The 25,924-nt window shown below is 43.5% G+C and overlaps 2 protein-coding genes across 3 annotated transcripts in view; both read right to left on the bottom strand.

Moving 5' to 3' along the window:
• LOC134394364 (retinol dehydrogenase 7-like) overlaps positions 1 to 25,924 on the bottom strand; it is a 260,477-nt gene that overhangs the window by 8,275 nt on the left and 226,278 nt on the right. The window contains exons 1-2 of one of the 2 annotated variants that reach the window (XM_063119757.1): positions 7,886 to 7,936; positions 1,717 to 2,038 (exon numbers count right to left, since the gene is read on the bottom strand). In XM_063119757.1, the coding sequence (XP_062975827.1) occupies positions 1,717 to 2,029 (313 nt within the window). In that variant the 5' untranslated portion in view covers positions 2,030 to 2,038; positions 7,886 to 7,936. Of the gene's footprint in view, positions 1 to 1,716; positions 2,039 to 7,885; positions 7,937 to 25,924 lie in introns of those variants that run through there. The other variant, XM_063119756.1, reaches the window with a different exon arrangement.
• LOC134394360 (retinol dehydrogenase 16-like) overlaps positions 19,106 to 25,924 on the bottom strand; it is a 28,221-nt gene continuing 21,402 nt past the window's right edge. The window contains exons 4-5 of the mRNA XM_063119749.1: positions 23,763 to 23,920; positions 19,106 to 20,428 (exon numbers count right to left, since the gene is read on the bottom strand). Of these exons, the coding sequence (XP_062975819.1) occupies positions 20,208 to 20,428; positions 23,763 to 23,920 (379 nt within the window). The 3' untranslated portion in view covers positions 19,106 to 20,207. The remainder of the gene's footprint in view (positions 20,429 to 23,762; positions 23,921 to 25,924) is intronic.

Raw genomic sequence — 25,924 nt, 5'->3', positions numbered from 1 at the left:
CATCACTATCCCTCCAACCACAATTATAAAATGGGAAAGACCAACAAACATTAATTAAGGGCACACAATCCCTGAAAAGCCTCAATAACGCTTCACCTGACCACCTTGGACGGGCTGGTGCTGCCACTGAGTTTCATTTTCGGTGAAAATGGCCACATATCAGGAATGTCAAGACATAAAATACTGGACTGCAACAATGTGGCAACAATGATGATGTCTGGATTCTCAGAAAAAGTGACTGAATAAAAGAGAGACATACCGTTATCTCTCAGAATACCCATGTAGACATATCTTGGAATTCTGAGTGAGTAAGAGTAAACACACAGATGTTCTTGCATTTGATCTCCAAATATATGGAGATCAAACATATAGCCTTAGCCACAGGAGAGATTCTTCTAGTTTTAAAAGTGGGACCAACCAGCAGCCTGTACAGGCCAGTTCTGGGGATGCATCAGGTTTAGCAAACACCATCTATGCTTAGCTGACGTTACTCGTACAGTCATGAAGATCACAATTTGTTTTCTGTGCACTGGGTTCCCCATACTCCCAAAACTGGAAATGGTGGTGAAGCCATGGCAATATGACTGTTCCTGTGGTGCTCGGAAGGTTGCCAACTATTTAGCCTGCCTCTGGGACAAACTACATGTTATGCGGGAGATTTACAGCCAGATTTCCTTATATTTTCATTCCAATGGACAAGCACTTGAAGGTCCCCCAAACTGGATTAGGCAGCATCTCTGGAGCAGGGTCGAAATTACATTTTTTTTGCTCCCGAGCTATTTTCCTGATGAAAATTACACCCCTTCCCAGTTGTTATAACCTCCAGGGGAGTGAAGGATATAGAGACAATACAGGTACATGCATTTATCCTGTACAAGGCTAGTAGATGCTTTGGAGAATGGTTAGACTGGGGAAATCGAGGAGTGGGAGGAGGGAAGAAGGGTCAATGCCTCCTCTCTAGATCCAATTCAAAGTTCTCCAGAAGTTAAATATTCTGAGATTTGACCTCATCAGGGCATAGGAAGATCTATGCTGGATCAGCCTAAAGGCCTAACCAGCATTCTATTCCTATAGCATCCAGCCAAATGCCAGTGAGAAGTCCACAAGCAGGACATGCAAAAGCACCCTCTGACTCTTGTTAAAAGGAATACTGCATCTGATCCAGGTGGTAATCGATAGCCATCATGACTAGCAGCCACAGACAGCGTTATCCACCAAGAATTTGTCTAACCTCCTTTTAATACGCTAACATTTTAATTTCCCATGTTAATATGTGGTTCAGCTCTTTGTATCCGTTTCTTAAACAGTCGCTTTCCTGATAGACATTACCAGGTTGTAATGTTTACCTTTATGCCAGAAAAATGTCTCACATGCTGATTTCTCAAAGGCACAGGAGCAGAGCAGAGTGCTTTATACAGGTCAGTTGGCAACCTTAGCTGCTCTGGTTAATGTTTTCAGTAAGACAGTCATGTCACTTTCCCCACTCAGAGACAGCATAGATAAAGCACAATAGAAACAGTAACAGCCTATTGCCTCTGTTCCCCATACACCCTTTCACCCACTTCGTCGCTGCCACAACACACTCTGTCGCTGTGCCTTTAACAATGGCTTAATTGGCAAAGGCGGAAGAGCGAACCAGGGTGTTTTATTCTGGTCTTCATCCGAACTGTTCCTGTTAAAATTCAAAGTAAACCAATCCTGTCTCTTGCCATTCACCTTTGTTCCCTATGCACGATTTCACCCATGCGGTTGCTGCTGCAACACTCTCTGTGCTGGTGACGTCCAGAATGGTGGTTTTCAGCCTCTCTGATGAGGCCGTCTTCAGCTGCTCTGCCCCCTTCTGAGTGCGACAGGCCGCCAACACGTGCAGCCCCCGGGCATCCAGCTGTCTGGCAAGCTTGTTCCCAAAGCCAGAACTACAGCCGGTGATGAAGACATATTTCTCTCTGAGGTTCTCCACAGTCTGCCTCTCCCGGTACCATCGGCGAAGGAAGTAGAACCCCAAGAGGGCAGCCAGGTAGAGCCACATGGCTAGAGCCTGCAGGAAAGAAGCCAGCAGTGTGTGAGTACAGTGGCCTATATACTAGGGATGTGCTCCGCTCCGATTAGAATCGGAGAATCAGAAGCGAATTGGCCTGCTCCGCCTTGCCCAGAGGCGGAGTAGAAGCGGACCGTGGACCCTTAGAAGCATGGCGAAGAGAAGCGGCCATAGGAGAAGCACTTCGCTTTTCGCGGAGCGATCCGCCCGCCATTTTGGATAATTTCGCCCATAGGATTGCATTGCGGAAAAGAATAGGGGATAATTGTGTTGTTTTTAAAGCTATCTTTCTGAAATTTCTTGTGCTTTTAGAGAGTTGTGGCTGGGGGTCATTTTGAGCCTACTCTCAGCACTCTGTGTGGTGCGGTTCGCTTGCTATAATTATTTTAAAAATCGGGTAAAAAAAGCGGGAGAGGTACCTTTTTGAAGTGCTGAGAGGCAGATTCATGATCACATGATCCCAAAGTTGGAGGAGAGGATAGGCAAAACGGGATACTAGTAACTTGGGATACTGGGAAACTTCTCTTTCTTAGTCTGAACGGACTTTTCCCAGTGTTTTTTAAAACAGTAGCCCCACCAAATGCACAAACACAACTTGAAATCATATACTAAGCAAATAAATAACAGATAGGAAACACAGCACTGCTACACACCCTAACCTTGGTGAACAACTGAATAGATGTGGTGCAAGGGGATGAGGTCCCCTAGGGCATGTGGACGTGCCCAGTGCTCACACACTGTGTCCTGCCCTTGGAGGGTCATCAGAGCCCTCCAAAGAGTAACCAGTGGAGAAGCAAGCTATGCCTATCATGAGTTGAAGTGACAGGTAACTTCTTGAGACTAGTACTTACTTAGGGCCAGTCAAAAATTGGCATATCCCCCTCCCCCTGGGCATGTGCACTTTTCTCTTACTGGTAAAAGACAGACATAGCCTTTTTTAAAAAAATCTTCTTGTTGTTTATTCAGCAACACTGCTGCTTTTAATTCCACCCCTCCTTTGTTTGTTTGTTTGTTTATTTATTTATTCCATTTTATATTTACACCCCATAGCCCAAGCTCTCCTGGCTTTTCCTCTTCAGTGAAGTCAGGCAGCCTTTCATTGTGGTTCAACTCCTTATTGTTGTTATTATTATTATTGCTATTAATATTAATTAGTACTGCTATTATTAACGTTACTATTTTTGTTGTTGTTTAATAATAGCTGTGATCACAGTGCAGTCAATCAACTCTGAAGCAAGGATCACAAAGCTTTACTCTTATCCTCCTAGCCTCCTAGTTATGGGATGCAAAAGAAAAGGCATCTCTCTGTGCTGCTCCCGCCTCACAGGGATGGTTTGCATTGCTGGCTTTGAAACTATCCTTGGCTCACTTCCTTATGCCCTCAGAAATGTCTGCTGCCTGCCTGCCTCCCCCCCGGGGTGCTGCTGTGGTGGGGCATCTGCTGGGACTGACTCCCCAATACTAGATCTATGGCATATCTCTGCCTGGCTCTCTGCCCACCTGTCCTCCTCCTCTGTGACCGCCTCGCAGGGTTGGTTTGCAATGCGTTACTGCTGGCTTAGAAAGAAACAAGCCATCCTTTGCTCACTCCTTGCACCCGCCTCGCAGGGTTGGTTTGCAATGCGTTACTGCTGGCTTAGAAAGAAACAAGCCATCCTTGCCACACTTCCTTGTGCCCCCAGAAATGTCTGCTGCCTGCCTGCCTTCCCTCTCTCCTCCCCTGCCCGCCTCGCAGGGATGGTTTGTGTGTGTCTTGCTTTGACTCAGGGGATAAGTCCTTCCTGCGCTCACTTAGACTTTTTGAAATTCCAAATACATTTTTCAAGTGTGGAAGAAGATTCATATAGGTTTATCTACTCCCCAATTCATGGGATGTTGGGATTTCCTTTGAAATGGCCCCAATGAGCTGTCTGCAGCTTTAAATCCCTGAGATACTGGGGTGTCCGATTTTCAAAAATTCCCCAAAAATCGGGGGAGGCTTGGATTGGCTTGAGGCTTGGCATGCATATGTATACATCCATGAGGTGTCATGGTGCCGAATTTGAGGTTTCTAACGTGAAAATTGACGTAGTTCTAGCATGGGACTTGATTTGGGGTGAGTTAAAAGGTTAAAGCCCCGCCAAAAATCAGGGGATGATGAGATTTGCTTGAAACTTGCCATGAATGTGGATCTAGATGGTATCTGTGAGGGTGCCCACTTCAAATTTTTTTATCTGTTAAAAAGTCAGAGCAAATCCCATGTTTGAAAATGGGCTGTCCGATTTTCAAAATTTCCCCAAAAATCAGGGGAAGCTTGGATTGGCTTGAGTCTTGGCATGCATGTGTATACATGGATAAGCTATCATGGTGCCGAGTTTGAGGTTTCTAACATGAAAATTGATGATGCTATCAAAAGGGGTGTGAATTGGGGTTACGGGTGATGCGTTAGAGGTTAAAGCCCCACCAAAAATCAGGGGATGATGGGATGTGCTTGAAACTTGCCATAAATGTGGATCTAGATGGCATCTGTGAGGGTGCCTGCTTCCAAGTTTTGATCTGTCAAAATGTCGGAGAACAGTCCATGTCTGAAAATGGGGTGTCTGATTTTCAAAAAATCCCCCAAAATCAGGGGAGGCTTGGATTGGCTTGAGTCTTGGCATGCATGTGACATGGTGCCAAATTTGAGGTTTCTAACTTTTACAGAAAAAAAGTTGTAGACTTTTTTGGATTTCAATGCAAGCCTATGGGGGGAAAAAGCGGAGCTCCGATCCGGATCTGGAGCTTTGCAGCGAACCGGGGGGGACTATAGGCGGATCGGATTGCAGTGGAGCGGACCCGATCCGGAAGTTGCGGATCTGGAAGAGAAGCGGAACATGGGGTCCGTGCACACCCCTACTATATACCTATCATGCCCAGGGAGAACTGAGTTCAAATCACTGCTCATCGGTGGAAGTCTCTGGAAGTCTCTGGGAAGTCTCTCAAGGTTAGACTTGGGGCAAATCAAGAGTTAACACAAAGTATACCACTTGACAGAGGGGTATGCCAGGCATGCCTTTTTGGCCCTTTCCCTTTTAACACTTCTATATTATTAACGAAGTAAAAAACAACAACAACTGACCAGTTTGGGATATTTTCCAGCTTCAATCCTGAATATTCATCCTGTGATATGTGGACCATATTACAATGACCTCCGCTACATTCAGATGTGAAAGTTACTGTGTAAATTGACTAAGTTTTGTATAGAAGAACATTTGACTATTACTTTTGCTAAGACCAAATTGCTTTTGGGGAAAAGAGAAAAAGTCATACATGGAAACTGAACAACAAACCCTCTGAATAGCAGTGAAATGTTAGATAGGTGGGACTTTGTTTTAATGTCCAACTTTCTTGGAAGCAACACTTTGATGTAGCTGAGCTGAAATCTTCTCTGTTCATTCAGTCTCTGATGTGATTCTCAAAATCCCAAGGTGTAGGGTGGGGTGGGGTTGATTGGTTACAGCTGCGTTCAAAGTATTTTTTGAGGAAGGTTGTCTTGCAATTGATGTATCGCACAGAGATATGGGGGTATATGAATGTCTTATGGAAGTGGTTCAGAACTCTTTTATGAGATCTCAGTTAACTATCTTCCAAAGTACACCAGCGGCGGTTTTAAGAGAAGATTAATTTCTATTGAAACTTGTGCTCATGTTGCAATTTCCTTATATTGGTTAATGTTGGTTTATATGAGTGATTCCTGCCTGCCACACAAAACATTTATTGCTCAATCCACAGATCATTGCAACAAATACAAACTTGAAATTTTACTATACAATACTACATATGGTTAAAACAACAGAGCTATCAAATATATAACATCCATTACTGAAATGATGGTAAAATGGGTGAACAGTAGACATACAGAAATGTTTAATTACTTCTCAATCACAATTCATTTATATCTCTGAATATTTTTAACACCTCACATCAATAATATCCAAAGTATTTGCTCTACATCTATTAGCTTTCACTGCAAATAATTCCCAAAATTGGGACTTTACTTCTATTAGAGGAAAGAGTAGGTAAACTCTCAAAGAGAGAATCTATTTCTATGCTAAAGAGTCAGGTCTATATTTGATTTCACAAAAATCGTACTCTAATTGATATCCATCATATAAAATGACAATGGCCTGGAGAATTATTTTATAATTCTTCCTGCAGCTCCTTTATGAAAATCAGTCACAGGTTTATGACTCCAGCATATAATAACAACAACAAAAATTAATTTATTTCTTACCCATCTCTCCCTTTGGATCGAGGAAGGGAACAACATTAGTACAACAATACAATATAAATCAAATACATAAAATTAATTAAAAGAGCATATAAAACCAATACAATATCAATATAACATTAAATAAAAGAGCATATAAAACCAATACAATATCAAAATAACAATCTAGAGATCTTAAAATTCTTGGTTTAAAATTCATCTGAGTAATCTTACTAATCTGAGTAATCCTACTAATCTTCCTTGCCCCCTACCTACTCTGCCCCACTCCCCAGCTCTCTCACTACCACCCACCCACCCAACAGTTTTAACTCTTGTTGCCCCCCAAACACAATCATGTGCCACCTGATTTTATTTTGAATTTAATTTAATTTACAGAGGTAACGATGACTGAAGAATGGGGTACTTAATAGAAGGGGAACTGAAACTCCATTTTGGTGCAAATGTTGCCATTTGTCATTGTGTGTGATGATGAAAGGGCTCATGACGAGAACTTCCAGCCACTCTGTTCGGTGCATTTCCCCCCCACCTGTGCAAAACCCGTGCAAATTAAGAGGAACTGCGCCTTTGGTGTGATCTGGCAGTGCGGGTGCAAAGTAATTAAATTATTTACATGCTTTGGCTGGCTTGGCATTCTGTGAAATTTAAATCAATCCCAGCAATTCTTTCTGAAGGTGCATACATAGATGATACATTGCATGTGAAAATGTTAGCCTGAGCCCCATATCATTCAAAGGTTCAAAGGTTATTCGTCATGAAATAACGATTAGTTTTTAATTATGTAGCATGAGGCTGTTTAAATGTTTTGGTAAATGAATTCCATTAATCCATTCACAATGTCAAGCTCTTCCAGAGGTTTCTGTAAGATTATTTTTCTCCTTCCAATAAAGTACAGCAGAAAAGTTGTCCAAATATGAATGATTAACTTATTAAACTGGAGATAGTTCACCTCACAATAATTTCATAATTATCTATCTATGATGTGTTTCTAATAGTATAACCAAATCAGTATTTTTTGATACAACTGTAAAACTAATCTGAAAAGTTTTTATTCTAAAAATGAAACCTTCATCTGGTTGTAAATATTAAGATTATACCAGCAAGAACGAGTCTTTGTGTAAAACATAGCGAGGAAGAGTGCAGTTTTTTTTGGGGGGGGGGGAGGAAGTCACATGATTAAATTGAGTCTTTCTGAGTAGTGATTTAAATCAAATCCACTCTGAAGCAAACATCACCAAAATTTCAGTACTTGTGATTTTGGCTACATTTCCTAAGGATTTCTACACTCCATGAAAATGTCATTTTACACTCCCGTGTCAGCTCAGCATTAGCTAAATCTTCCTCCTCCTTTTAAAGTGCCTGAGAAGCAGCCATTCAGCAGGAGAACTTTTCCCCAACGTGATGATGCAGGGAGGAGAAAAGTATCACTTTTCTAATTGTTTCTGAGTGTTTCTAATTGTCACTCAAATGGCCAAACAAACAAACAAACAAACAAAGCTGGCCCCGCTCCCAAAACCGAGTCTTTATTTTCAAAGACTTATGCATGCCTTAAGCAAAACGTACGTTTGCAAAACAGAGCTGGCAGGAAGTCAGTGACTAACCTGTTTAAACGAAGGCCTCCCGGCTTCAGTTGGGTGGTTGCACACCGTGCACTGGCGTCTGCATCGTCTACTTTTCAGGCCCTTTCTGAGTAACGACTGAACAAATGCTAGTATTTGTATTGTATGTGTAATTTTACAAAGAATAAATTCACTGAAGAATGAATTAGGCAAAAGATTGAACCAATCTAAAAGCAGGTGTTTAAAATTAAGGCACAAGAAACACTGAATCATTCAGTGTCAGCCTGTTAACCATTTAAATAGGGGAGTGTCTCAAACAGAGTTGTGGGTGGAAGTGAATAGGAGGTGGAATGTACATGCTGCTGTGGGAGTTTGTTTGGGAGGCTGTTATCTCATCGTTCGGTGGCTGCAAGAGCGAAGACCTCAAGCAAGTTCAGCCTGAAGGTATTCAAGAAAGACTTTTACAAAGGAAAGAAGGAAAAAGGACTCTTTGCAGAGGAAAAGAATGTAAGAACTATATGTATGAAAGGAATACAAGTTGTTCATATGCTGCTAATATGAAAAGTAAAGCTACTCATCCTTAAACTTGGCGTAAGAAATTTGTTCCAGCTCATAGGTTTAAATGGTGAATCCACTGTGTCACTCTGTTTCAAAAGAAAAAACCCTAACAACAAATAAACAACAACAAGGTGTTTCAGGTGTTTGAAGGGCGGCTGCTGAAATTTGAGTCATCCAACTGGCTGCAGGCAACAGGCAAACTCCCCCCACCCTAACCAACAGGTTTGTTGTTGTTTATTCGTTCAGTCGCTTCCGACTCTTTGTGACTTCATGGACCAGCCCACACCAGAGCTTTCTGTCAGCCGTTGCCACCCCTAGCTCCCCCAAGGCAATACAGGTAATTTCAGGGTGACCAAACGTCCGGATTCGGCCGGACACGCCCGGAAAACGGGGGGGGATCTGCGTCCGGCTGGAAATACCTCCCCCCCCTTTTGTCCGGCCCCAATGGAAGCCGGGGCCTTAATAAACTTACCAGGCCTAAATGAGTGGTGATTTAGTGAGTGGTGGCGGCGGCCATCTTGAATCTCGCCCGAAATCACACGAGATCTCGGCAGCTGGCTGGGAACTCTGCGAGACCCAGCCAACAGCTGAGATCTCGCGTGAGTTTGGGCGAGATTCAAGATGGACACTGCAAGGGGTGGGTAGTGAGAGTGGGGTGACTGGTTGGGGGCTGCGTGCAGGAACTTCTAGCAATGCAGCCTCCAGCCCCCCCGCCCCCGCAGTGCAGAAGCAGCAGCAGCAGCAGCAGCAACAGCAACAGGAGGTAAGACTGAAGTTTGTGTGTGAGAATGTGTGGGTGCATGAGGTCTTTGAGTGAATGCATGTGTGCATGCATGTTTTTTGATTGAGTGATGCTGAGTGTGTGTGTGCATGCACACGTGTGCTGTCAGTGGGAGTTTTCTGTGAGTTGGGATGATTTGGAAGTGAAGTTCCTATTAAATAATGCATTTTAGACCCATAGACCTTCCTTTCCAATTTGTTTACTATAATTGGCATGACGTATGTTTTGTAACAGTGGCTGACAATTGTTCATCCTTCTTAAAGAAACTTCTTAAAAATTACCAGGGTTGCTATTATCATCATTATCATTATCATCATCTCTCTCTTTTCTTGCTTGTGGTTTTTCTAGATGAACATGATGGGCTTTGCCAAGTCATGTTGTCTTTTACTGATTCAGAAATGTCCAGACTATTGAACATATTTTAAGTATAACTACTTTCTGGATGTTGGCATGCATGTATTTCGGTAGACGATGTCATGCTGGTGACTGATGTGAGTAACAAATAATTGTAAGTTTTTCCTGGTGCCATAGTTCTTTAACTTCCATATCCAGTGATGTATATTTTTCTTTTCTGCAGCATTTTTGTCATTAGGTATTGCAATTTCAATGTCGGTGTGTTTTTCTTGGTTGTTTTTGACTGTTATGTCTGGTTGAAGTTGAAACAAGCTAAGACAAGCTTTAATCCATTTTGTTCCATGGCTAACATTTGCAGGCTGTTACGTGATGCGTTCTCATTAGACCCGTGTACAAAAAAGTCAGTACTGCTCACAGAAGCTACCTTGTAACAACTCCCCCCATTGATGACAAACCAATCTTATTGGTGGCGTCATCACAACAATTATACAGGTTGGAACTGGAGACTTATTTCACTGGTCTAGAATCATAGTAACTACTCTTTCTAATTAGACTTTATAGCCAATTAGAATTTATCCTTAAAACAGGATACAGTATTGCAAAAACATGTTCATGCTGAAAACACAAAAGTGATGATCTGGCAATACACAATACTACTGACAGTATTAAAACTGGCACTTAAACATATTCTTTCTGAGGTGGGGGAACACATTTATATGATTCTTTCATTCTTGCTTATTGCTTATGTGTGACTGCCTATGTATGGTGATTAGCTGGTAGAGGGAATGGAAGAAGAGTTGAATGTACAAGGATAGACAAAGAAACTTGCTATTAAGGAGGGAAGCATGGGGTAAACTTCACAATATTAACACTATAAATGTTTTAGGAAAACAACAATTGAAAGAGAGCACATCTTTCTTTATACAGGAGTAAAACAATTACACTCAAAGTTCTATTTTTATTCAGCTGAGAATAAATGATGGGACTGAAATTTCTAGAGCTTCTTCAAAAGCAAGTTTTCTTGCAACGTGCGTCGCCCTGGCTGCAGACGCGGAAGCCGCAGGGAAGACGCTATCCCTGCAGCGTCTGCCATTTTTTGTTTTGTTTTAAAGGGGCAACGTGCGCCCCAAAGACTCCGAAGCAGGTAAGGTTTTTTTTTTAAAAATTAAACCCCCATCCTGCTCCTGATTCCCCCCCAGCCCCCCTGCCCACTCTTTCCCCACCCTCTCTCCCCAGCCCCGATGTCCGCACCACCCTCCCAGTCATCCTCCCGTGTGTGTGTTTGTGCCGCCTGTCCATCTCCGCCGCCCTCCCTGTCCCCCTCTCCTGCCGGTCTGGCCTCCCCCCCCGGATCCCCTCCCGGCGCGCTGTTCCCTCCGTGGCTTTTCCCGGCTACTCGCGAGCAAGCGAGTAGCCGCAAAAAGCCGTGGATGCTGCTAGACCTTCCGCAGTCTCGGCCTCAGGCCGGGACTGCAGAAAGGGCGCGCCATAAGCGACTTTGCTTATGGCGCCTTTAACCAGGTCTCGGCGCGGCCTGGGCCCGGATTCCCCTGTGCATCATCTGCACGCACAGCAGGGAAACCGGGCCTCGCAGCGCGCTAAGGCCTTGTCTAGCAAGGGCCTAAGTTATCTGGAATGCTGCATACAGTCTATTGTGGGTCTTCTCACTGACGAGCAAATAATCTATATGGAATTATTGAGTAGCTGCTTGTTTTGGGGCTCTTGTAGTCTTTGGATGCTGGAAGACTACTGCAACTGGTGTCATCTGGACTCTGGTCTTCTGTACTGCAGTTCATCTGGGTTCCATCTTTCATTATTACTTTTCTGAGAAGACTTCTTGCATCTCTTTAGGGTTATGATGGTGTTGGCAAAAACCTGCATAGGAAATTAACTACAAAGAGGCGTGGATCGCTGGATGAAGAGCAATTAACAAAACAATAACTATGTACATGAATCTGTGCATCGTTTTTTTTTCCTCCTTAAGATTTAGAGGCTAAGTTTTTACTCTGCACATGCTGTTGGCTAGGCTGCCAAGGGCTAGTTAAAGCTGAGTGAAACTTTCAATCAGGGTGCTTTGGGGGTGGCAGCATTTCTTGTTATTATTATTTATTTATTTATTTATTTATTTATTTATATAGCACCATCAATGTACATGGTGCTGTACAGAGTAAAACAATAAATAGCAAGACCCTGCCGCATAGGCTTACATTCTAATAAAGTCATAATAAAACAATAAGGAGGGGAAGAGAATGCACCAAACAGGCAGTATAAGTCAGAACAAAATCAAGTTTTAAAAGCTTTAGGAAAAAGAAACGTTTTTAGCTGAGCTTTAAAAGCTGCCATTGAACTTGTAGTTCTCAAATGTTCTGGAAGAGCGTTCCAGGCATAAGGGGCAGCCAAAGAAAATGGACAAAGCCGAGCAAGGGAAGGAGAGACCCTTGGGCAGGTGAGAGACATGGCATCAGAGGAGCGAAGAGCACGAGTGGGGCAATAGTGTGAGATGAGAGAGGAAAGATAGGAAGGAGCTAGACAGTGAAAAGCTTTGTAGGTCAACAGGAGAAGTTTATATTGGATTCTGAAGTGATTTGGAAGCCAATGAAGAGATTTCAGAAGTGGAGTAACATGGTCAGAGCAGCAGAGTGGTGAACAGAAACCAATGGACTGATGTGAGAAGAAGGAAGGTCAGTGAGGAGAAGGTTGCAGTAGTCCAACCGTGAAATAACCAATGCATGGTTAAAGAATAACCAATTCTTTAAACATACTTGCATGGCTGGCTAGAATAAAGAAAACTAAAGCAATTACTCTGAAAGTTACTGGTGCTCTTTGTGCAAAGCTTGACTGAGTAATTGCAATTGAAAAAGGCTTATAGTCAGGGGGCTTTACTTTCCATTCTTTGGACTGCAAGCTAAGGACACTCTCAGCTTTAGTTAGGCAAATGCTATGCTCTGTCTTGGTGTCTTGAAGGGGCTCTCCTTGTGCCTTACAAGGGTCTACCCAATGCGTGTAATTTTTGTCTACTCTCTGGTGGCTGCACTTTGAGACTATTTAATAGATTAGAGAGAAAACTAGGTTAATTTTTAAATTTAATTCAGGTTTGAGGTAGACTCTTCTTGCCGTTGGAGGCTCTATTTTTGAAGTTTTTCTGGTATGAACAGGTTGCTTATCAGGAAGCAACAGTTGGTTAGCAAAGTCTAGTAAAGAAAACATTGTGTTTGCAAACCAGCTGTTGCTTCCTGATAAGCAACCTGTTCATACCAGAAAAACTTCAAAAATAGAGCCTCCAATGGCAAGAAGAGTCTACCTCAAACCTGAATTAAATTTAAAAATTAACCTAGTTTTCTCTCTAATCTATTAAGAGAGGCATTCAAGAGGCAGCTGGACAACCATCTGTCAGGGATGCTTTAGGTTGGATTCCTGCATTGAGCAGGGGGTTGGACTAGATGGCCTTGTAGGCCCCTTCCAACTCTGCTATTCTATGATTCTAAATAGTCTCAAAGTGCAGCCACCAGAGAGTAGACAAAAATTACACACATTGGGTAGTCCCTTGTAAGGCACAAGGAGAGCCCCTTCAAGACACCAAGGCCTTGTAAAACAATTCTAGCAGTTCTAATTTTTGCAGTTCTAAAAAGCAGTTTCTAAAATCACAGTTCTAGCAAACATTTAGGCTAAGCAAAACATTTTGCATGCAATATTACTTCAAACACATTGGTGTTACCCAGCACTGGAAACAGAAAACAAGAAAGCATTCATACAGTGAACCGCTATGCTGTACATTGATGGTGCTAAATAAATAAATAAATAAATAAATAAATAAATAAATAATAATGTGTGTATGAACAGACACGTGTCTGCCCACATTCTACACCAGATCAGTTACGTGATGTGCTCTCATTAGACCCATGTACAAACTCGCACACATTCTAATGAGACTTACACCCACTTCTAAGGAATCTTTTGACATTGTTATTATTATTATTATTTATTTATATAGCACCATCAATGTACATGGTGCTGTACAGAGTAAAACAATAAATAGCAAGACCATGCCGCATAGGCTTACATTCTAATAAAATCATAATAAAACAATAAGGAGAGGAAGAGAATGCACCAAACAGGCAGTATAAAAGTCAGAACAAGATCAAGTTTTAAAAGCTTTAGGAAAAAGAAAAGTTTTTAGTTGAGCTTTAAAAGCTGCCATTGTACTTGTAGTTCTCAAATGTTCTGGAAGAGCGTTCCAGGCATAAGGGGCAGCAGAAGAAAATGGACGAAGCCGAGCAAGGGAAGTAGAGACCCTTGGGCAGGTGAGAAACATGGCATCAGAGGAGCGAAGAGCAAGAGCGGGGCAATAGTGTGAGATGAGAGAGGAGAGATAGGAAGGAGCTAGACAGTGAAAAGCTTTGTAGGTCAACAGGAGAAGTTTATATTGGATTCTGAAATGAATTGGAAGCCAATGAAGAGATTTCAGAAGTGGAGTAACATGGTCAGAGCAGCGAGCCAAGAAGATGATCTTAGCAGCAGAGCGGTGAACAGAAACCAATGGACTGATGTGAGAAGAAGGAAGGCCAGTGAGAAGAAGGTTGCAGTAGTCCAACCGAGAAATAACCAATGCATGAACAAGAGTCTTGGCAGAAGAGACAGACAAAAATGATCTAATCCTGGCAATATTATACAGGAAAAATCGACAGGATTTAGCTACTGCCTCAATAAGAGGAATAAAGGAGAGCGAGGAATCAAATATAAAGCCAAGACTACGAGCTTCCTTGACTGGAGTAAGCGTAACATCATTGACAGTAAGAGAGAATGAGAGATGAGAAGGTTTAGGAGGAAAAACAAGCAATTCAGTCTTTGCCATATTAAGTTTCAAACGACGATGGAGCAACCAAGCTGAGATATCTGAAAGACATGCCGAGACATTGGCCATAGAGCGTCTGTGGCGAAGTAAGGCAATTCTAACTCAAGAAACTTACAGCACTGAAGGGGATAACGCCACAGTGGCACATTTATTGAGGTTGAAACAAATACAAAGGCACAAGCTAGTTTTGGGGAAATTAGCTGAGCATGTAAAGGCTTAGAAGGAGTTTCAAGATTGAAAAATAGACTTTTTGAGACTTAAGAGCATACACAGAGACAGCAGGGGAAAGAGTAGAGGGAATCTAATAATAATAATATACCTCTCCTTGGGCTGCAGCCCTTTCTTGTAGAGCAGAACTGTGGAGCATTGCAACTCTCGGTCTTAGGTGAAGAGGAAAGAAAAGCAGCGAGGCAAAGCATGGCAGCGCTCAAAAAGAAGCAGCTAGCCTCTCTTTCCCCTCCCCCTTTAGGGTGTCTTGGTATGATCTTGTTTAAAGGTCTACTTGCTATGGGAACAAAAGAGGGTGATTTGCGGATGATGGCTGTACTTGATGCAGCTTGGAGTTCAGCAACAGGGCTACATTAGCATGTGTATGACCAGGTAAAACTCTTGCCATCCAGCATTCATATTCTGCTTAGTTTTACCCCTACCTTTGTCTCTGGGGAAGGCATTTGAAGAAGTCTATCAGGAAATGGTTACTCGAGCTAGGCCTTCTGTGAATGCTCGCAGTCTATAGGTGGGGTTATGGGTGACTTCAAAATGGAGTCAGTACTGCTCACAGAAACTACCTTGTAACAAGGCTAATAGTTTATGCTCTGGTTGTTGTATAATTGTCAACTGCTTCATTTGTTCAGTGGTAGCAGTATGCAGTAAGGTGATGGGGAAACAGTGTTAAATGTTAGGAAAGGTTAGACTATGGTCATCCAGTGAAGGATTTGCAGTCAGAAAAGATATTTGAGGGAAGGGGAGACTGTATCACACATAGGGCTCATCTACACCAAGCAGGATATTCCGCTCTGAAAAAGCGGTATAGAAAATCCAGGCGCCACACTACTGCTTTATAGCAGTATTGAAGTGTACTGACAACTGTTGGGGCCCATGACACATACCATATACCACTTTCATAACACTTTCATAGTGTTATATCCTGCTTGGTGTAGATGTGTCATGGGCCCCAACAGTTGTCAGTGCTCTTCAGTACCACTATAAAGCAGTAGTGTAGCTCGTGCAGTGCAGTTGAATACCTCTATAAAGTAATAGTGTGGCTCCTGACTTTTATATACCGCTTTCATAGTGGAATACCCTTCTTGGTGTAGTTGAGCACACAGTATAGCAAAAGCTTCAACGTACAGCAAAAGCTACAGAAGTAGGAATGAGTGAACTTAATTTCAGATACATTGAATGTCTCACTTATACTTTATTCCAGTGATTTATTCCAGACACAGTTACAAAATGGGGGATACTTGGCTCAGCAATACTACAAACGAGAAGGATCTTGAAATTGTTGTAGATCGCAAGCTGAATATGAGCCAACAGTGCGATATGGCTTCAAGAAAGGCAAATACTATTTTGGGCTGCATTAATAGAAGTATAGCTTCCAAATCACGTGAGGTACTGGTTCCTCTCCATTCAGCCCTGGTTAGGCCTCATCTAGAGTATTGTGTCCAGTTCTGGGCTCCACAATTCAAGAAGGATGCAGACAAGCTGGAGCGTGTTCAGAGGAGGGCAACTAGGATGATCAGAGGTCTGGAAACAAAGCCCTATGAAGAGAGACTGAAAGAACCGGGCATGTTTAACCTGGAGAAGAGAAGATTGAGGGGAGACATGATAGCACTCTTCAAATACTTAAAAGGTTGTCACACAGAGGAGGGCCAGGATCTCTTCTCGATCCTCCCAGAGTGCAGGACACAGAATAACGGGCTCAAGTTAAAGGAAGCTAGATTCCATCTGGACATCAGGAGAAACTTCCTGACTGTTAGAGCAGTACGACAATGGAATCAGTTGCCTGGTGAGGTTGTGGGCTCTCTCACACTAGAGGCCTTCAAGAGGCAGCTGCACAACCATCTGTCAGGGATGCTTTAGGGTGGATTCCTGCACTTAGCAGGGGGTTGGATTCGATGGCCTTGTAGGCCCCTTCCAACTCTGCTATTCTATGATTTTAACATTAAGATGTAATGTAGAACAGGTCTGTCTTAATTGTGTGCTGTGAAATTAGACCTGTGACCAAGGCCATATTTGGGTGGGCACGCCCCTTTGGGGGCTGGGCATGCTGGTGAGCACACCCCCTTGGGGGCTGGACATGTTGGTGGGCACGCCCCCTTGGGGGCTGGACATGTTGGTGGGCACACCCCCATGGGGCGGCCATGTTGTCGTCCTTTTTGGTTTCCAAAATATGGTCACCCTAGGTAATTTTCTAACGATTGAATTCTAGGGGCTTTCCCGGACTAATTGGGAAAATTGGTGTGTGTGTAGGCCGAATCCCCACTCCTGTGGATTTGGGGCCACCTAAATTCAGCCCATTCCCGTCCATACATGCAGGGCTGGGCAGAGGGGAGGGGGCAGTGGGGCCAGTTGGCATGGGCCTATGACTTTGAGGGGGCCTACTCCAAGTCCCCCTGGGCAAAGTTGCTTAATTTTTCTTTTTTGTTGATGATGAATTTGCCCAAAGAAAAACATGTAAAGCATTTCTGAATGTGAAGAAGTGATGTCTCATGTACATCTTGAATAAAAGTGCTTGCCATTACCTTTTTTTATATATCAATCATTCTAGTTCATATGTATTTAGAACTGATTTAAAAAAAACTTTATGAGCAGTTTGAAATGGGGCCTACATTTCCCATCTGGCCCGGGCCTACTACCAGCTTTGCCCAGCCCTGCGTACATGTGTGTAGACCACGCGCATCCATTCGCTTGTGCGGAGCAAGGAGCCATAGCTGGGGAAAATCCTACTGTAAAGCACATTTACAGCACCTACAAAGGAATGGGGAAGGGCAGGGGGATGGGGACGCAGTAAAATCAGCTTTTAACTACGGCAGCAAAATAGCATGACCTAGCCTTTAGCTTCAGTTTACTGGTGCTTCCTGCCAAGACTGCAGTTCCAACTTACATGGGCCAATCAATCAAATTTATTACAGCAGGACTAATGCCAGTAGATTAAAAATAGCTAGAAATACAGTAATTATAAAAGCAAGACCGCAGCCTTTGACACAGTTGATCACGATCTTCTCTTAGATTCCCTCCATGACCTTGGACTCTGTGGCTCTGTCTATAACTGGTTCGCCTCCTATCTAGAGGGTCGCTCTTTCAGCGTGTCGGCTAACGGCAGCTCGTCCTCCTCTTTTCCCCTTTCTGTTGGGGTTCCGCAAGGCTCGGTGCTTGGCCCGTTGTTGTTCTCTCTATACATGCTGCCCTTGGGTAAGCTTATTCAATCTCACGGCGTCCAATATCACCTGTATGCCGACGATACACAATTATATCTCTCATCTCCGGAACTTTCTCCTGATGTTCACGATCGTATCTCGGCATGTCTTTCAGATATCTCAGCTTGGCTGCTTCATCGTCGTTTGAAACTTAATATGGCAAAGACTGAACTGCTTGTTTTTCCTCCTAAACCTTCTCCTCACCTCTCATTCTCTCTTACTGTCAACGATGTCACGCTTACTCCGGTCAAGGAAGCTCGTAGTCTTGGCTTTATATTTGACTCCTCGCTCTCCTTTACTCCTCACATCGAGGCAGTAGCTAAATCCTGTCGTTTCTTCCTGTATAATATTGCCAGGATTCGACCATTTTTGTCTGTCTCTTCTGCCAAGACTCTCGTTCACGCACTGGTTATCTCTCGGTTGGACTACTGCAACCTTCTACTCTCTGGCCTTCCTTCGTCTCACATCAGTCCGCTGGTCTCTGTCCACCACTCTGCCGCTAAGATCATCTTCTTGGCCCGCTGCTCTGACCAGGTCACTCCACTTCTGAAATCTCTTCATTGGCTTCCAATTCACTCCAGAATCCAATATAAACTTCTCCTGCTGACCTTCAAAGCTCTTCACGGTCTAGCTCCTGCCTATCTCTCCTCTCTCATCTCACACTATCGCCCCACTCGTGCTCTCCGCTCCTCTGATGCCATGCTTCTCGCCTGCCCAAGGACCTCCACTTCCCTTACTCGGCTCCGTCCTTTTTCTTCTGCTGCCCCTTACGCCTGGAACGCTCTTCCAGAACACTTGAGAACTACCAACTCAATCACTGCTTTTAAAACTCAGCTAAAAACTTTTCTTTTCCCTATAGCCTTCAAATATTGAGTTTGCTCTGACTCTATACTGTTAGCCTCACCCTACCCGGTGCCTGTTTACACTTCCCTGTGCCTGTTTGCATTCTCCTTCCCTCTTTATTGTTTACTACAACTTATTAGATTGTAAGCCTATGCGGCAGGGTCTTGCTATTTACTGTGTTATCTGTACAGCACCATGTACATTGATGGTGCTATATAAATAAATAAATAAATAAATAAATAAATAATAATAATAATAATTATAAAAGCAAGCCAAATTAAGGACAGGGAAATGAGAGTCGCTAACCAACAGGTTAAAATAACTACAGAGAAAGCAATCCTGTTTAAGACTGGAGAACAAGAGTCATATTATTTATTTATTTATTTATTTATTACATTTTTATACCGCCCAATAGCCGAAGCTCTCTGGGCGGTTCACAAAAATTAAAACCACAATAAACAAGTTAAAACACAATTACGAAATACAGTATAAAAAGCACAACCAGGATAAAACCACATAGCAAAGTTGATATAAGATTAAAATACAGAGTTAAAACAGTAAAATTTATGTATCTGAATCACATGATGTCATAAGCGTAATAGAAATGGTGCCTCTATAAAGGGGTGATTACTATCCTTGATTTACCATGATTTTTCTGCAGTTGATAGCAGATGCACAGAATCGTGCTACATTGAGTGTAATCAGGGGATTCTGATGTGATAATAGGTATTTTAAATAAAATGCTTCATATCTCCCTGGTTTTTTTTAAAGATAATTGGGGTAATAAGATCTTTGCGTAGGTCACGGTAAAAAGGACAATGGAGTAATACATGGGCTTCAGTTTTCACACTTCCCATGTCACAAGGGCATATTCGCTCTTGAACAGGGATCTTATTATATCTGCCAATGCTATTTTGGGCTGCATTAATAGAAGTATAGCTTCCAAATTGCACGAGCTACTGGTTCCCCTCTATTCGGCCCTGGTTAGGCCTCATCTAGTGTATTGCGTCAAGTTCAGTAGGATGCAAACTGGTTCACAAAAGGAACCACGGCTATACATTTAGAGTGGAATCCTCCAAGGTTTATCACCATATCATTTTAAAGTCTTTAAGCCGTCAGGTAATGCTCTCAATTTCCTGATGGCTTGAAGGCTTTAAAATGATATGGTGATATACCTTGGAGGATTCCACTCTAAATGTATAGCCGTGGTTCCTTTTGTGAACCAGTTTGCATCCTACTGACGAAGAACTTCGAAACAGAACTTGTACCAGGCTACATTTCTCCCCCCACCCCACAGTTTTTCTTTCTCTGCCTCTCTATGCACTCCATTACTCAACCACTAGGTGGTGCTGTCTGATAGAGGACTTGTGCACATGTACCCTTCATTCAGGGAAGTGCCAGACTTTCCCCATTTGAAACCTCCCCTCCCAAAAGTTATAATAGCTTCAAAGAACAGAACAGCTCCCGGAGATCAATGATTTTTGTGTAACTACCTGCAGGTTACAGAGGAATCAATAAATACCTTTGTAGAAAAGCTCACTATTTCTGCAAAATAACCTACATTGCCTCTGCTGGCTTTGGCCAAGGCAAGCTCATCAAGAAGTCTTGCACACAGGTTGGCAAGTAGGAGAAAGGAATGAAGAAGAGCTTTGCATCCCAGCCTGGAGAGTAGCGAGTGCGAGGGTAGCGGGACAGCAGGGCATGTTCCATGCAGGCAGTGACCAGGGTGAGGTTGTCCCCGGCGGCTGTCATCATGGTGCTTAGATAAAGTTTGCAAACTGTATGTGAGAAATATGAAGAAAAAGAAAAGTTAGTTCTGGAACAGTGTAACAGGCAACCTGAAATCTTTGGTAGCTGGAGGAACACATGGGGTAGCTTAGTGTTTCAAAACAGAAACTTCCATGGCAGATATGTGGACAGTGAGTGTCATCATATAGTGGCACTGGAGTCAGCTGCATATGAGGAAGTCAGGACTTTCCTGTTACTGTTCATTTTAAAGAGTGATATTTTAATGCCTTCCCCTGAAACCACAGCCTCAGAGGAAGAATCTGAAACAGAGACAGAAGAATTCGATTTACGGCATAGTCAGGTTTTTGATATTGAGGGTCTTGGGAATTTGTCTCTAACTGGTTGCACAGTCGATTGATTTGTGGAGGAGGCAGTTACTCCTCCTCCCCTACAACCAGAGCTACCCTGGGAAAGACTGGTCGATTATCTGAGTTTAATTGAACTTGGGCTCAATAAAGATTCCGACCTGTGGACTGCTTGTGTTTTGCATCTTGTGGTTAGAAAGGAGTTCACTGTTTCTTTGCTTGCTGATGTTGTGAAGGATAAGGTAGCCAAGAGACATGTATAAGCCAATGGAGAGGCATCATAAACTAGGGGTGTGATCCGCTCCGATTAGGAGCGTAGAAGCAGTAGCGGATTGGCCTGCTCCGCCTTACCCAGAGGCGGAGTAGGAGCGGACCGCGGACCCCCTAGAAGCAAGGCGAAGAGAAGTGCCCATTTTTCGGAGCTCCTAGTTCAGGCGGAGCGCTCCGGTCGCCATCTTGAAAACATTTCGCCATAGGATTGCATTGCGGCAAATAATCGCGCATAACTAGGTTGTTTTTGAAGCTATCGTTCTAGAAATTCTTGTGCTCAGAGAGTCGTGGATGGGGGTCATTTTGAGACCACTCTCACCTCTCTGCGTTGTCTGGGTCGCGTGCTATATTTTTGTGAAAATCGGGTCAACCGCGCGGCTCAAACGGCGTTTTCGGCTTTTCGCCCATAGGATTGCATTGAGGGAAAGAATCGGGGATAACTGGGGGGGGGTTTTAAGCTATCATTCTGAAAATTCTTGTGCACAGAGAGTCGTGGATGGGGGTCATTTTGAGACCACTCTCACCTCTCTGCATTGTCTGGGTCGCGTGCTATATTTTTGTGAAAATCGGGTCAACCGCGCGGCTCAAACGGCGTTTTCGGCTTTTCGCCCATAGGATTGCATTGAGGGAAAGAATCGGGGATAACTGGGGGGGGGTTTAAGCTATCATTCTGAAAATTCTTGTGCACAGAGAGTCGTGGATGGGGGTCAATTTGGGACCACTCTCACCTCTCTGCATTGTCTGGGTCGCGTGCTATATTTTTGTGAAAATCGGGTCAACCGCGCGGCTCAAACGGCGTTTTCGGCTTTTCGCCCATAGGATTGCATTGAGGGAAAGAATCGGGGATAACTGGGGGGGGTTTAAGCTATGGTTCTGAAAATTCTTGTGCACAGAGAGTCGTGGATGGGGGTCATTTTGAGACTACTCTCAACTTTCTGCGTCGTACGGGTCGCGCGCTAGAAGTTTTTAAAAAATCGGCGGGAAAAATACCTTTTTCAAAGGGCTGAGGGGCAGAGTCAGCTCCCGGTCATGATGATCCCAAAGTTGGAGGAGGGCATAGGCAAAACAGGTAACTTGGGATTCTGGGAAACTTCTCTTTCTTCATCTGAACGGGCTTTTCCCCGTGTTTTTTAACACAGTAGCCCCACCAAATGCACAAACACAACCTGAAATCATATACTAAGCCAAGAATAAGAGATAGAAACACAGCACTGCTCCCCACCCTAACCTTGGTGAACAACTGAATAGATGTGGTGCAAGGGGATGAGCTCCCCTAGGGCATCTCATCGTGGACGTGCCCCCACTCTCTCCTGCACTGGAAGGCCATTAGAGCCTTCCAAAGAGAGTAAAACGGTGGAGCAATGCCTATCATGAGTTGAAGTGAATGGTCACTTTTCAGTGGTGGAGCAATGCCTGTTATGAGTTGAAGTGAGCGTTTTACTTCTTCTCAGAGCTGTTGGTGGCTGTCTTGAACTGGCAGCTACTTCCCCCTCCCCCGGGCACGTCCCCCTATTGCTGGTAAAAGACAGATATAGCCTTTTTAAAAAAATTCTTCTTGCTGTTTATTGAGCAACACTGCTGCTTTTAATTCCACCCCTCCTTTGTTTATTTATTGATTTATTCCATTTTATATGCATTACTGGCTTATCCTTGGCTCACTTCCTTATGCCCCCAGAAATGCCAGCTGCATGCCTGCCTGCCTTCCCTCCCTCCTCCCCTGCCCACCTCGCAGGGATGTTGTGTGTGGGGTGCCCGATTTTCAAAAATTCGCCAAAAATCAGGGGATGATGGGATTGCTTTGAAACTTGGCGTGCGTGTGTATATCCCCATGAGGTGTCATGGTGCCAAACATGAGGTTTCTAACTTGAACAGAAAAAAAGTTGTATAATTTTTTAGCTTTCAATGCAAGCCTATGGGGGGGGGAACGGAGCTCCGGATCCGGATCCGGAGCTCCGAGCGGAGCGGAGCGGAAGTGGGCGGAGCGGGGGCGGGGCGGAGCGGCCCGATCCGGAAAATGGCGGATCTGCAAGTGAAGCGGAGCGGGGGGTCCGTGCACACCCCTATCATAAACCATCCTTGGTGTGTCAGAACAGAAACTTCCATGGCAGAGATGTGGACAGTGAGTGTCATCATGTATTTCAGTCACTATGTGGCAATGGAGTTAGTTGCAGATGATGAAGTCAGGACTTTGCTGTTATTGTTCTTTTAAAGAGCAATATTTTAATGCCTTCCCCTGAAACTTTGGTCTCAGAGGAAGAATCTGATTCAGAGATAGAAGAATTGGATTTAGGGCATAGTCAGGTTTTAGATCTTCAGGATGCTGGGAATTTGTCTCTGATTGGTTGCACAGTAGATTGAGATGAAGAAGAGGCAGTTACTCTAGTTGACTGGTCCTTGTCTAAGGAATTACCTGAGTTTAATTGAAGTTGGGCTCAGTAAAGATTCTGATCTGTGGACCTTGGTGAGCTGCCTGTGTTTTGCATCTTGTGGTTAGAAAGTACATCGATGGTGCTATATAAATAAATAATAATAATAATAATAGAAAGGAGTTCACTGTTCCTTTCTTTGCTGAGGTCTGCTTGCTGATATTATGAGGGAGCTGGGCCCAACCATAATAACTAGTTGACAGTTTTGCTTTCTAAGCTGTCCCTGAACCACCACAGGTTCTTGACCTTCGCAAGTCCTGCCCTTTCCATTTTTGACATACATATGCACCGTCTGCAACACAGTTTCCAGAAATGTAACTTACGCTTTTCAAAGTACTGTTGCCCATAGGACTCTCTGATGTCAGAAGATGTCTGGTGCCACAGAATGCTGAAATACTCTTCCACATTTAGCAGAATGGGTGTAATGAAACTACCAGGCCCAACAATGCTGACTTTGACTCCGAAAGGGAGGAGCTCACGCCTGAAATGGAAAAAAAGAAAACAAACATCCCTTCCTACTGAACCATAATAATTATGCAGATACTTAATATATTAAAACATCAAAAAACCCACCGGTTTAAAAGACCAGAAGATAAGGCTTTTTCTCCTTGGTCCAAGCTCCACAGATCCAGGAAATTGGAAGCTAAGGCTGATGCCTTATGTGACGTGCCCCGTGATCAGTCATGGTGCTGTGCAACGTCACAAATTGTGCATGCTTACAACTTACCCTCCATGCACCCACACTTTTCCTGGGTCTTTCAGTCCTAAATCCAGATTGGGAGGATGGAATGCCTAGGATCAGTATCACTACAAGGGAAGACTAAATTACATTGGAATTTAGGAAGGAGCTCATGCCTGAAATGGAAACAGAAAACAAACATCCCTTCCTACTGAACCATACTAATCATGCAGCTACTTAATATATTCAGTGCAATGTCACAAATTGTGCTAGCTTACAACTTACCCTCCATGCACCCACAATGTTCCTGGGTCTTTCAGTCCCAAATCCAGATTGGGAGATTGAGAGTGCCTGTGACCAGCAAAGATGGTCCACATTGTCCTGGTCCTGTATTGCCTTATGACACACCTCAGCCTTACTGTATTGCTAGAGTAGCCCTCTGTGAGGTAGCTCACACCTTTATTCTATGAGTTGCCCCATACCTTTACTGGGTGAGTTGACATGTGACACATGGGTGTCTCCTTTAATGTAGCCAGGTTGAGAGTGGTACTGCTGCTAATAATGGCAGTACAGTATCTCAGCCTGGCTGCTTCATTGTTGTTTGAAACTTAACATGGCAAAGACTGAATTGCTTGTTTTTCCTCCTAAACCTTCTCTTCACCTCTCATTCTCTCTTACTGTCAACGATGTCACGCTTACTCCGGTCAAGGAAGCTCGTAGTCTTGGCTTTATATTTGACTCCTCGCTCTCCTTTACTCCTCACATCGAGGCAGTAGCTAAATCCTGTCGTTTCTTCCTGTATAATATTGCCAGGATTCGACCATTTTTGTCTGTCTCTTCTGCCAAGACTCTCGTTCACGCACTGGTTATCTCTCGGTTGGACTACTGCAACCTTCTTCTCTCTGGCCTTCCTTCGTCTCACATCAGTCCGCTGGTCTCTGTCCACCACTCTGCCGCTAAGATCATCTTCTTGGCCCGCCGCTCTGACCATGTCACTCCACTTCTGAAATCTCTTCATTGGCTTCCAATTCACTCCAGAATCCAATATAAACTTCTCCTGCTGACCTTCAAAGCTCTTCACGGTCTAGCTCCTGCCTATCTCTCCTCTCTCATCTCACACTATCGCCCCACTCGTGCTCTCCGCTCCTCTGATGCCATGCTTCTCGCCTGCCCAAGGACCTCCACTTCCCTTACTCGGCTTCGTCCTTTTTCTTCTGCTGCCCCTTACGCCTGGAACGCTCTTCCAGAACACTTGAGAACTACCAACTCAATCACTGCTTTTAAAACTCAGCTAAAAACTTTTCTTTTCCCTATAGCCTTCAAATATTGAGTTTGTTCTGACTCTATACTGTTAGCTTCACCCTACCCGGTGCCTGTTTACACTTCCCTGTGCCTGTTTGCATTCTCCTTCCCTCTTTATTGTTTACTACAACTTATTAGATTGTAAGCCTATGCGGCAGGGTCTTGCTATTTACTGTGTTATCTGTACAGCACCATGTACATTGATGGTGCTATATAAATAAATAATAATAATAATAATAATAATAATAATAATAATAATACATGGAGCAGTATTTCCTATCAACATTATGACTGATGCTGCTGCCCGTAATGGTGAGAAATGTGAAAGAAAGTTTGGGGGAAAGGGGAACTGTTTCAAAGATTATTAACACGCACCAAGAAAAAGCGCAACTTAATAGTGTGGGAGTGGGGAACATAATGATTTTGAGCAGAAATTGATTGCTAACTAAAAAATTGAAGAATTTTTGTAAAACAGTGTGTTTTTCCTTCTAAAAGATGCTCACA

This window comes from Elgaria multicarinata, chromosome 3 (assembly GCF_023053635.1).
Source record: "Elgaria multicarinata webbii isolate HBS135686 ecotype San Diego chromosome 3, rElgMul1.1.pri, whole genome shotgun sequence".
Classification (NCBI taxonomy): domain Eukaryota; kingdom Metazoa; phylum Chordata; class Lepidosauria; order Squamata; family Anguidae; genus Elgaria; species Elgaria multicarinata.
This window is presented reverse-complemented; position numbering and strand designations above follow the sequence as displayed.